Below are 12,500 nucleotides of genomic sequence, written 5' to 3' on the forward strand. Positions count from 1 at the left end.
TGTATATATGGTTAAAAAATATCACACACACACACACACACACTAACACATATATGGTTAAGAAATATCACACACGCACAATCACATATATGGTTAATATCACACACATACACTAACACATATGTGGTTAAGAAATATCACATACACACAAACATGGTTAATATCACACAGATACACTAACACATATATGGTTAAGAAATATTACACACACACATATATGTTTAATATCACACACACACACACACACACACACACACACACACACACACACACACACACACATATATGGTTAAGAAATATCACACACACTAACACATAGATAATCACGCTTTAACTGTGATTAGCGTTATCTGATTAGCATGATTTTTTCAATAACATTTGTCGTCTGTATTCGAAACTATTCCATTTATTTCTATGTTCATGAATATTTTATCGTCATTTGAAGTGTGAGTACATGAATACATTTTTGAGACACCATATCATTCAATCACGGTAGTGGTTGAATATATATATATATATATATATATATATATATATATATATATATATATATATATATATATATATATATTACTATTCAGTTTTATATCATCATTTTCTTTCTTTATTGATTTCTATATAAGCTCCAATACAATTTGTTGAGCTTTGTATTATCCGGATAAGTCTCCTCTTAAAAAATTGATCTTATTCTCTTCCTTTAAATTCCCCATTTATAATAAATCATGATAATATAATATAATACATATTAAATTCAAAAATTGGCATAATAATTACATGAATAATTCTGCGCTCTGAAACAGGTGTTGTCAAGAATTGAACATTTTAACATGCTTAAAGAAATAAACGTTATGATGGATAGCATCTTGAAATTTGGAATATAGACCTTTTGTCATCTATTTTTATGTCTATCTATATGTGTGTATGGGTAATGTGTATTGCTTGGGATAGAACTTACATATAAATAATACAAGACCACATTTGGACAGTTCAATAGTGCAATACTAGAGCTATAAATATTTCTTAAAGACACTACTTTACAAAGAAAATTTTGCTCATTTTCAAAATGTTAGGCTTTTTATGGTAACAACTTGCATACAGCTATTTCGGCCTAATGTTGGCATGCAAGTGTATAATAGTTCATTCATTATTATTTTGCACAACTGTGTAATCTCATTAACATATAGAAAAATCAATTTTCAAAAGTTTTCATATCCAATGAACAGGGCTCTTATTAACACGACAGGTATTCATTTTTTTTTAAATCAACAACATTAATTTAATGCATCAAGCAGACATTATCAATATTTTTTAATAAAATCAACTTGCATTTTGCATTCCGTTAATGTCTGTATGAGTATCGACTTTTACTTGTTTTTGACCATGCATCATTTTTAATTTCCATATATATATATATATATATATATATATATATATATATATATATATATATATATATATAGAGAGAGAGAGAGAGAGAGAGAGAGAGAGAGAGATAATAAGTTATATAATATATATGGCGATTAAGCTACACTGAATATTCCGCGTTTCATCCACTCTAGGATTCTTCAGGCTGAGGAATCCTAGAGCGGATGAAACGTGGAATATTCAGTGTAGCTTAATCGCCATATATATTTTATAACTTATTAACTAGCTCTACCTACATATTGAGCACTGCTGAAGTAAATACTTAAAGTTTACGCATACAGTTATACTTTCGTATATTAATTTATGTGAGTAAATTAAGTAGTTATAGTGATAGATAGATAGATAGATATAATATTTTGCAAAAATCAAAACAACAAAATATAAAATAAGAACATCATACGGTGTATTTCCTTATGTGTTACAATTTTTTCATAACCATTTGGACAAATTTAAACATTATATCATATATATTTCCCCAAAAGCTACTCTTCACACACCAAAATACATTTGTCATATATTTATGAACATATTCATAATCCCTATTTTAAATATTGGTAAAACGTCATAATAAATTTAGAAAATACAGTTGCTATTCTATAAAAAGGAAAGTTCAAAACTAATCAAAGAATAAAAGGGTGAGGTTGAAAAGTCGGGACTAGCTGATCACATATGGAAAGAAAAGGGAATGCACTTACCTTTGTGACAGGTTGAAAAGTCGGGACTAGCTGATCACATATGGAAAGAAAAGGGAATGCACTTACCTTTGTGTATGCAAGAAAGCAGCTCATATGCTAAAAAAAATTACTAAGCAAGCCAAGCTTAAAGATTAGTAGCATTTGAGAGCCTCTATAGAAAAAATAAAAATTGTACACCCTTAAAATTTGTCAACTAATATTTTTCATAAATATGAAACTATAGCCATAAAATAGAGACTAACTCAAAGATTACGAAAATATCTATGGCGCCAGTGACTTTTCTCTTTTCTTTTCCAAACAACAACCAACATGCCGTAGGACGGTGAAGGCCAATCCAACCAAAACGTTGTACAAGATAAGAACAATAGTCCGATGAATACCAGTGATATATTCAAAGAATAATTACCTTTTTTTGTTCGGCAACTTCAGCTGTCATTTGGGATAGCTTTCCTTGCAAGAAATACTTTGAAAAATCCATTTGATATGGAACCTGCGGAAATGAACCAAAATATGTAATCACATCGTTTGTTTGTTCCGTTGCAAATTGAATGTTTTAGAGAGTAAGAGGAAGAGCGAATTCAATGAGAAATGGGGGGGGGGAGAAGAGAAAAAATAGCTAAATGAAGGCTACTAAGAGGATGACATAAAAAAGCAAAAAAACATAAATAAAGAAAAAAAGGAAAAAATAAAATTAGTAGTAGTAGTAGCAGTAGTAGCAGTACAGCAGTTCAGGATACTAAAAAACATATGCATTAATGTATAATGTACCAACGTTGATTCAACTGGTCATGAGTCGTCTACTTTTTTTTACTTTTAAAATAGATGCACTCTTTGATGTGAATATTTAATAAATTTTTAAACGTTTGTAGAGCTCTTACTTCATAAATAAACTCTCCTATTTTAAAGAGGAGACTTCATTGATCCGACATCTGGGGTCAACTATTTGTCAGCTCCTCCTACTCTGGATGCAGCTGCATATAATTAATGAAATGTGCATTTCTGAGTTTTTGAGATGAGGATTTGTTATTCGTATTATTTGGATTCATCAGACTACTGTTCTCATCATGTTTCAGTCAATGTAACCTCCAACCTTCTTCAGGTGTATCTTGTTTGAACTCGGAAATGTTTCTGTTGAATTCAGAAATTTGGACGGAATTTCGAGCAGAGCCATTTATTTACTTCATGGGATAGCATGTTCTTGTTCCATCAGCCATGACTGGAGAGAGGGCCTGATGGAACAAGAGCATGCTACCCCCATGAAGTAAATAAAGGGTTCCGCTCAAATTCCCGATTTCGATAGAAACATTCCCGAGTTTGACAAGATAGACATGAAGAAGGTCAGAGGTTACATCGACTGAAACGTTGTGAAAATCACACTGAAGATGAGAACAGTAGTTCGATGAATCCGAATAATACGGTTGAAATGTGAAGTTTTCTTCCATTTTTTTACTTTTTGTTCACCCCAAACAATGCAACTATAGACACTAAAGCCTAAGAGATTGGTGTGATAAGAGTTAAATTTTGGAGGATCAGCCTTGGTGGGGAGTTAGGCTGCAAGATGTTTCTGCACATTATATTTTACTTTCTACATTCTATTTAAAAGCATTTAATAAACACAAGCATAGCAATTGGCAAACTGTAGAGTTTTTATGAAGGAAAAGAGCATATCGTTGTGGATTGTTGGAAGAGCCAATCGAGTGTTGAACCCGAAATATTTTTTTTTAATCCATGAAAGTTAAAAGTAAATTCAAAAGATTAAGTAAAAGACGTTACTTACCAAATAGGATTTCATTTCTTCTGGTTCAGGAATAATGGATGGATCTTCGTAGATATCTGATTCTAAGAGGAAGGAAATTGTAGAAAGATAAAATCAGATGTGTACATTGGAATGAAGATAACTACAGCACACACACACACACACACACACACACACACACACACACACACACACACACACACACACGCGCGCGCTTCAAAATTTACTACTTAGCTTTTCTCACGTATTGACCACTGTTGAATTAAATGCTGAGTATATATACATAAAATTTTTATTTTTTAATTTTATTAATTTTATTTTTTTACTTTTTACTTTTATTCATTTTATTTTTTTACTTTTTAATTTAATTTTTTTATTTTTTAATTTTTAATTTTATCTATTTCATTTTCATACTTTAAAATTTTATTTATTTTATTTTTTTACTTGTTAATTTTATTTTTTTACTTTTTAATTTTATTCATTTTATTTTTACTTTTTAATTTTATTTTTTTACTTTTTAATTTTATTTATTTTATTTCTTACGTTTTTATTTTATCTATTTAATTTTTTACTTTTTAATTTTATTTTTTTACTTTTTAATTTTATTTATTTTATTTCTTACGTTTTTATCTTATCTATTTAATTTTTTACTTTTTAATTTTATTTATCTTAATTTTACTTTTTAATGTTATTCATTTTATTTTTAAAATTTTATTCATTTTATTTTTTACTTTTTATTTTATTTATTTTATCTTTGTACTTTTTATTTTATTTGTTTAATTTTCAATTTTATTCGTTTTATTTGTTTACTTTTTAATTTTTTAATTTTATTTGTTACTTTTCAATTTTATTCATTTTATTTTTTACCTTTCAATTTTATTCATTTTATTTTTTACTTTTTAATTTTATTAATTTTATTTTTTACTTTTTAATTTTATTAATTTTATTTTTTACTTTTTGATTTTATTTATTTTATTTTTTTACTTTTCAATTTTCTGCATTTTATTTTTTTACTTTTCAATTTTATTTATTTTATTTTTTTACTTTCTAATTTTCTCTATTTTATTTTTAATTTTTTTTAATTTATTCATTTTATTTTTTACTTTTTAATTTTATTAATTTTATTTTTACTTTTTGATTTTATTTATTTTATTTATTTTATTTTTTTACTTTTTAATTTAATTTATTTTATTTGTTTACTTTTTAAATTTATTCATTCTATTACTTTACTTTTTAATTTTATTTATTTTATTTTTTACTTTTTAATTTTATTTATTTTATTTTTTACTTTTTAATTTTATTTATTTTATTTTTTACTTTTTAATTTTATTTATTTTATTTGTTTACTTTTTAATTTTATTCTTTTTATTTCTTTACTTTTTGATTTTATTTATTTTATTTTTTTCTTTTTAATTTTATTAATTTTATTTTTTTACTTTTTAATTTTATTCATTTTATTTTTTTACTTTTTAATTTTATTCATTTTATTTGTTTACTTTTTAATTTTATTCATTTTATTTTTTACTTTTTAATTTTATTTATTTTATTTGTTTACTTTTTAATTTTATTCATTTTATTTTTTACTTTTTAATTTTATTTATTTTATTTTTTACTTTTTAATTTTATTAATTTTATTTTTTTACTTTTTAATTTTATTCATTTTATTTGTTTACTTTTTAATTTTATTCATTTTATTTTTTTACTTTTTAATTTTATTCTTTTTATTTCTTTACTTTTTAATTTTATTTATTTTATAATTTACTTTTTAATTTTATTTATTTTATTTTTTACTTTTTAATTTTATTCATTTTATTTGTTTACTTTTTTATTTTATTCATTTTATTTTATTGATTTTATTTTTTACTTTTTAATTTTATTCATTTTATTTTTTACTTTTTAATTTTATTTGTTGAATTTCTAATTTTATTTATTTTTTTTTTACTTTTTAATTTTATTTATTTTATGTTTTGCTTTTTAATTTATTTTATTTGTTTACTTTTTAAATTTATTCATTCTATTACTTTACTTTTTAATTTTATTTATTTTATTTTTTACTTTTTAATTTTATTCATTTTATTTTACTTTTTGATTTTATTCATTTTATTTTACTTTTTAATTTTATTCATTTTATTTTACTTTTTGATTTTATTCATTATTTTTTACTTTTTAATTTTATTCATTTTATTTGTTTACTTTTTAATTTTATTCATTTCATTTTTTTTACTTTTTCATTTTATTTTACTTTTTCCTGCAATTTCATTTCATTCCATTATGTCCTTATCCTATTCATTAATCTTTACCGTCCTTATTTCTTTACTCTTTTACTTATCTGAAATTCTTGTTTAATACAGTATACAACCATCTATCTTTGTCTTTTCTCTTCATATCCTCATTGCATCTCATGTTTAGACAATTTCGTCATAAAACCTCATTCTTCCATCTCATTCACCTTTTTCCTATGTTCCTCACTCTTTTTGTACTAATATCCAGCCTCACATTGGCCTTTATCTTCACCGCTTAGCTTATCTGGAAACATCCAGATATTTACTCTGCCCCAAAATTTTATAATTCAAACTCTCCCTGGAAACTTAGCTGCACATGCATTTTGCCAACCCTCAGATCCTTCACACACACCTTTCCATCATCTCCACTACAGGTCAGATATTTTAATATCCACCCCTCCGAATTGTACCCTTAGCTAGATATTGTATTGCATTGGATGTAACTTAGCTCCATATCCCCTCTTCTGATGATAAGCATTAGGCTTTGAAATACCTCGGTATAAGAGCATTTATAACACCCCTCCTTGATTTTATTTCCCTATTGAATTGACAAATAGTTTGTACATATACTCCTTTCTCTTGTTTATAATTCTCTTCACCCTCCCACACACACGTATGTATGTATGTATATGTCAGGTCATGTCATATGCTACTGGTACCATGTACTACCTGCCTCATGGTCAGGTCACCGGCGACTAAACTGGTTCCTCTGCCAAACTTGTTTGGTGAGGAGGGTGGTTAGTCTTCCTGAAGGATTAAAAACAAGACCTTCTAAAGGGTGAATGGACTCTTTTTCGGGGTCAACGGCCAACTAGCACCATGTGTGTTTGTGTGTATGTATGTGTGTGTTGGGGTGGAGAGGGCTTCTGTAAGCCGTGGTGAAGGCAACCTTTCTAGAAGAAGCAAATCTCTAATTTAAAAAAACATAAAGCGGGAGACCAGTACCCGTATTAAGCTGGCCTGCAGTTTAACTTGTTGCTGGCTATCTTGCTCTTGCTTGTTGCTGGATCTCAACATTTTGAACCGAGAGAGAGACGTAGCTGTTGTACAAAGCTAAGACTCTGCAACATCATCTTTGTATAGATACTCCCTCAGGCATTTGTCTGTGGCGATGGAAGTCATTTTTGGGCTCATGGACTTTAAGTGTCTGAGGGAGTGGCACTCGTCTGACAAGACGTTGCAATCAACAATCATCATGATGTATGTATGTATGTATGTATGTATACTGGTTGTATAGATCGGTTTCCAATCCAATGAAACCTGGGTGATTATTAATGGAGGACAGATCTGGTAAATAGTCTGTTTATTATACAAACATTGGTTACATATGTGCATACATGTTTCAGTGGAATCCCAATTCAAAGAGACCAATTCATCAGACCAAAAAGGGGCGATATTGAAGCTAGAGTAAAGATTACATTCGTTTCAATATCGCTCCTTATTGGTCTGATGAAGTGGTCTCTTTGAATTGGGATTACACTCAAACATCTATGCACATATGTAACCAATAATCTTTGTATAATAAACAGACTATATATATATAAGTTCAAAATGTCGTAATGTAAGCAAACTATTAGGAATTTCCAGCTTCTCTTCCAATTTTCGGATTTTTTAATCATGTCAAAATGCATTTTATTTCCTTTTGGTGAATTTATTGTTGCTATTTCTTCTGATAAGTTAAGAGTAATATAGATTCGTTAATTGATATAATAATTAAGTGAATGATTTTGTGCTATGAAACAGATACTGTCAAGAATTGTAAGTGTCAACTGAAGTAAAGGAATAAATTGTAAGATGGTCAACATCATGATATTTGGAACATAGACTTTTGTCATTTATTCATTATATGCTCTGTAATTACATTGAGCTTCTTAAATAAGGATTGCTGTATATAAAAGTGAATATAAGTGAATAAAGAATACTTCCACGTGCGCGCGCACACACACACATATATTTTAATAATTAATATGATGATTAATATTTGAATAAATTAAGTTAGTAATTTAGAATCACGCCCCCCCCCCCGAAAATGGTTTTGATTTATTATTCCATCGATGAGAAATATTATTTTTACAATAATAAACATTATTCGTTAACATCCTAAGATATCAATAGTGATTATATAGTTGTTTTATTTTATTTTATATTGTATTGTCATATTATAATTATTTTAATGTACAGAAAACAATCGCATTGCAGTAATACCTAGTTTAAAATTAAAACCACCGAGTAAAACACAAAATACCAAACTTTCTATATGAAAGTTTTGCATTTAAAGCAAACGGTAAAATCCAATCAAATTGCTTGAGATTAATTATCAAATAAAACATTAAAAATAATAAATTAAAAATAAGAAACCATGAAACTCATTAATTCAGAATTTTTGTCCGGACAAAAATTCTAATCACATGATCACATTTTCAATAATTATGTGATTATATTTTACCCACTTAAAGTTTGTAAAACGTGTAAAAAAACCTTCTTCTCAATACTGATGTTGACTTTTAAGAGTCCCTTTTAGTGATTACCTGGTTTGAGGATATTTGTACAACTAAACGTCAAATCTGCCAAAAACTTTTCCGTATTTCACCTAACAATTTCTTTAATAAAGAAAAAGCATTCATATTTTCGCATATAAAAACTTCTGTAAAAAAAAGAAAAAAAAGTGTACTTTCAATTTTGTTAAAAAAGTTTTCTTAGGGTAAAAAAAAGCAAAAACAAAACAATCGGACCTTAATCGTATTGGGTTTTTTTTCAAGTTAAATTCAACTTTCACAATAACTTTTTTTATATAATTTCACAATATCTTTTTTTGTAATAATAAATTGTAAATAATAAATTGTTTTTTTTTTTAATAATAAATTGTTAGTTGAAAGCACAGAATAGTTACAAAACACCCTACCCCTCTTGATGGTAAGAATGGCGTAAAAAAAAACAAATATAAATAAAAAAGATATTTTAGCACGTTACCAAAAGGCATATGTACCGTGAATTTTTTTCGAAAAAAAAAACTGTACTTTCACCTAAGAATTTATAGTTTAAATAATAAATAAAGTTCATATTTTCTTATGTAGAAACAACTGTTTAAAAAAAAACCTGTGCTCCCAATTTTGTTTTTACGGCAAAGAGGGTTTTGTTAAGGTTCTTTGACTTTTATGTTTCAACTCAAAACGCACGTTCTGGCGAGCAATTTGTTTTAAATTTAAAAAAAAATTTGGAAATGAATTTAAATTTAAAAAATAGAGGATCTTTTTTTCATTTATCGATTAGAGTCTACAAATCGTGGTGGATACATTGAAATAACTACCGGAAGTAAAAACCGAATAGTCCCGCGGAAACGACTTTGAAAAATTAGGATGCTGAAAACGTACACAGTAAAATAATGTTTTATTGCCGCATTGATTATTTATTTGTAATGCAAATTTAAAAAAAAAACATATTTTCGGGGTTATTTATTTATGTTGGTAGTGTAGAAGAAAATGTATGAATGGTTTTTAAGAAACGTGTATTAAAAAATGGAGAATAAATTAAAAATAAAATGACGGCGGTGGGTAAATCACTCTTGTAAAATGCTCTTATAGTTGTCAACGTGTTAAAGTAGATTTATTTGTAAGAAAATTGCGTTAAAATAACTTAAACGTAATACGGAAATGAACGATGTAAAAAAAATGCAGAAAGTATTAACAATTGTTTATTTGGATAATTTAAACACGAAAAATAGAAACAATTGAGATGCTGAAAACATACACAGTAAAACAATACATTTTATTGTCACGTTGATTATTTGTTTATGTATGCATGCGCAACTGGAAGTCGTAAACTGGATGTTGGGTTACAACACCCGTTACAAGGTCATTTGAGTTTTATAATTATATAGATTTATAACCGAACGTTTTTAAGGATCTCAAATTCTGAAATCTTGAATGAATAAAATAGTATAATGAATCGCTTAATATCTTGTCATTTTTTTGTTTGTGATTTTTGCTTGGTTCTGTCGGTTTTCGTCTGATGAACAAAGCTTCGTATATGGATGCTTAGGTGCATTTAATAAATGACGTGTCCATCAGGGTTGTAAAATCAGCCAGCTGTTTTGGAAAGAGTCGGATTCATAGAAAAGATTCCTTAATCTCCAAAGTCATTAACCACTAGTTTTGATATTAGAAGTCTTTAAAATAACGAGTCGGAGTTGCAATTTTTGGAGTTCTACGAGTCAGGGTCAGACTTTATTATACCTTCCGACTCCACGGCCATAGTGCCCATTCCATGTGCATATTTAGTGATGAAAAGGCGTTTCAAACTAAACATGACGAACAGGCCAACAGACAGAGGTTTTTAGAAAAATGCTTTGACGCATCTAAAAGAAGATACGTCCATTCCATTTAGAAATGAAAAAAAAAAAAAAAAACTTACCTTCGGCTGATGAAGCTGACATTTCAAATTTATCAAATTTTGAATGAGGATAAACTGTGGAAAAAAAATTTTTTTCTTTCAACATTATTTACATCATTTACTATTTTAAATTTCACAGAAATATTCTTGAAGAATGTATGCTTTATTAAAGTTGTTGAAGACATGGTTTCTATGTGTGTGTGCGTGTGTGCGTGTGTGTGTATGTGTGTGTGTGTGTGTTTGTATGTGTGTGTATGTGTGTGCGTGTGTAATAAATTCAAATTTATTACTAGATATTATCTATATACAAAAGTGCTCCACACTAAAATGGCTATTAGTAGAGCTGGTATTTATTTTTTGTGTTGTTCGACCTCCTTCAGGTAATAATTGTCTGGAGAAATTTCCATAAAAAAGTTAAGCAACCTACAATATATATATATGAAAAGAGGCGTCTCAAAAGTAATGACTCCTATTTTTATTCCGCCTGAATAGATCAGCGGAGATTGCAAATTGCACTGATATGATGCCTGGACTTATGCATTCATGACCTGAAAGTTTAATCTCTCTGTTGCACATATTGACGGTGTGTGACACTAAGAAAGCAACCCCTGTCACGGACGTGCATCAGAAGCAGAGATGTGTCATTGAATTTCAGGGAAAAGTGCATTGAGAATGGTAGTAACTATGTATAAAAATAAATTCTAGAGCACAAAATGTCGCTCGTTTTAATGGACCATTCTCGTCTTCGTAGCTCTTCAACTCTTTAAAAAAATAGGAAACTTTACTTTTGGAACAACTCTCATATGACAAAGCATGCTCTGGACGCCCATGCACAGCCATTATTCATCGCTGGCAAAAGTGCATTGAGAATGGTGGTGACTATGTAGAAAAATAAATTCTGGAGCACAAAATGTTGCTCGTTTTAATGGACCACTCTCGTCTTCGTAGCTCTTAAACACTTTGAATAAAAAAAAAAAGAACAGATTTTACTTTTGTAACAACCCTCGTATATATTATATACTAGCACACCACCCGACATTGACCGGTTGTAAAATACACTTAAATATGATATTTTAATTTATGCAATTTCGTATTTAATATCGTAGAGCCAATTTTCTATTGATTAATATACTGTAAAGTGATTTCAAAAGTTAACAAAAAAATAAATATGACTTGGGTGCCATTGACTAGAATCGAAACCAAAGTATATAGTTTTCCCTTATTATTCGTTACCATCTGAGCTAAGTCCATATATACATGAAAACTTCAGAAATGAATGTATTTAAGCATATAAAGGCATATTTGCACATGCATAGAAGGTACACTCTTAGTCAAATTACACTTGCCAAGTTCCAATTTTTGAATTTCAACCTCTTAGCAGCTATATATATATACATATATATCTAGGGAAATAAGGTAAAAAAAAACGATAAAAGTGCTCGATATGTTAATAGAGCGGTATATAATTCTTTAATTTTTTATTGAGCCCATAATAAATTTACATTACTGTTTCCATTGGATTTTCACCCCCAGGAGATGAGGTAGAGTACCAATTTCATCGGAATTTATAGGTGGACTGAAATTTAAACTTACAGAAATGGATAAAAAGTTATTGGGGTTATATATATATATATATATATATATATATATATATATGAAAATATATTAGGACTATCCACTTATCTTGTGCTTCCTTTTTTAAAATTAAATATGTTTTTAACTCTTTTTCAAGATGTCTTTTAACATGTTTTATTAATCATTTGTTCATATTATAAGCTCTATTTCCTTTTCGGTTTTATTGAGCTTTTTATATCTGGCTGAGTTTATTTTACTTGTAAATATTAACTCTTTAATATTTATAATATATTTTAAGTTTACCATTTTGATTACCTTAGTAAACTTATTGTAACTTTTATATATATATATATATATATATATATATATATATATATA

The 12,500-nt window shown here is 27.7% G+C and overlaps 1 protein-coding gene across 1 annotated transcript in view; it reads right to left on the reverse strand.

Moving 5' to 3' along the window:
* The window catches only part of LOC145294148 (uncharacterized), a 273,376-nt gene that overhangs the window by 108,143 nt on the left and 152,733 nt on the right, over positions 1–12,500 (reverse strand). The window contains exons 19-21 of the mRNA XM_080141253.1: positions 10,569–10,622; positions 3,898–3,959; positions 2,527–2,610 (exon numbers count right to left, since the gene is read on the reverse strand). Of these exons, the coding sequence (XP_079997379.1) occupies positions 2,527–2,610; positions 3,898–3,959; positions 10,569–10,622 (200 nt within the window). The remainder of the gene's footprint in view (positions 1–2,526; positions 2,611–3,897; positions 3,960–10,568; positions 10,623–12,500) is intronic.

Source organism: Euprymna scolopes, chromosome 15, assembly GCF_053919585.1.
Source record: "Euprymna scolopes isolate OS-2025 chromosome 15, ASM5391958v1, whole genome shotgun sequence".
Classification (NCBI taxonomy): Eukaryota; Metazoa; Mollusca; class Cephalopoda; order Sepiida; family Sepiolidae; genus Euprymna; species Euprymna scolopes.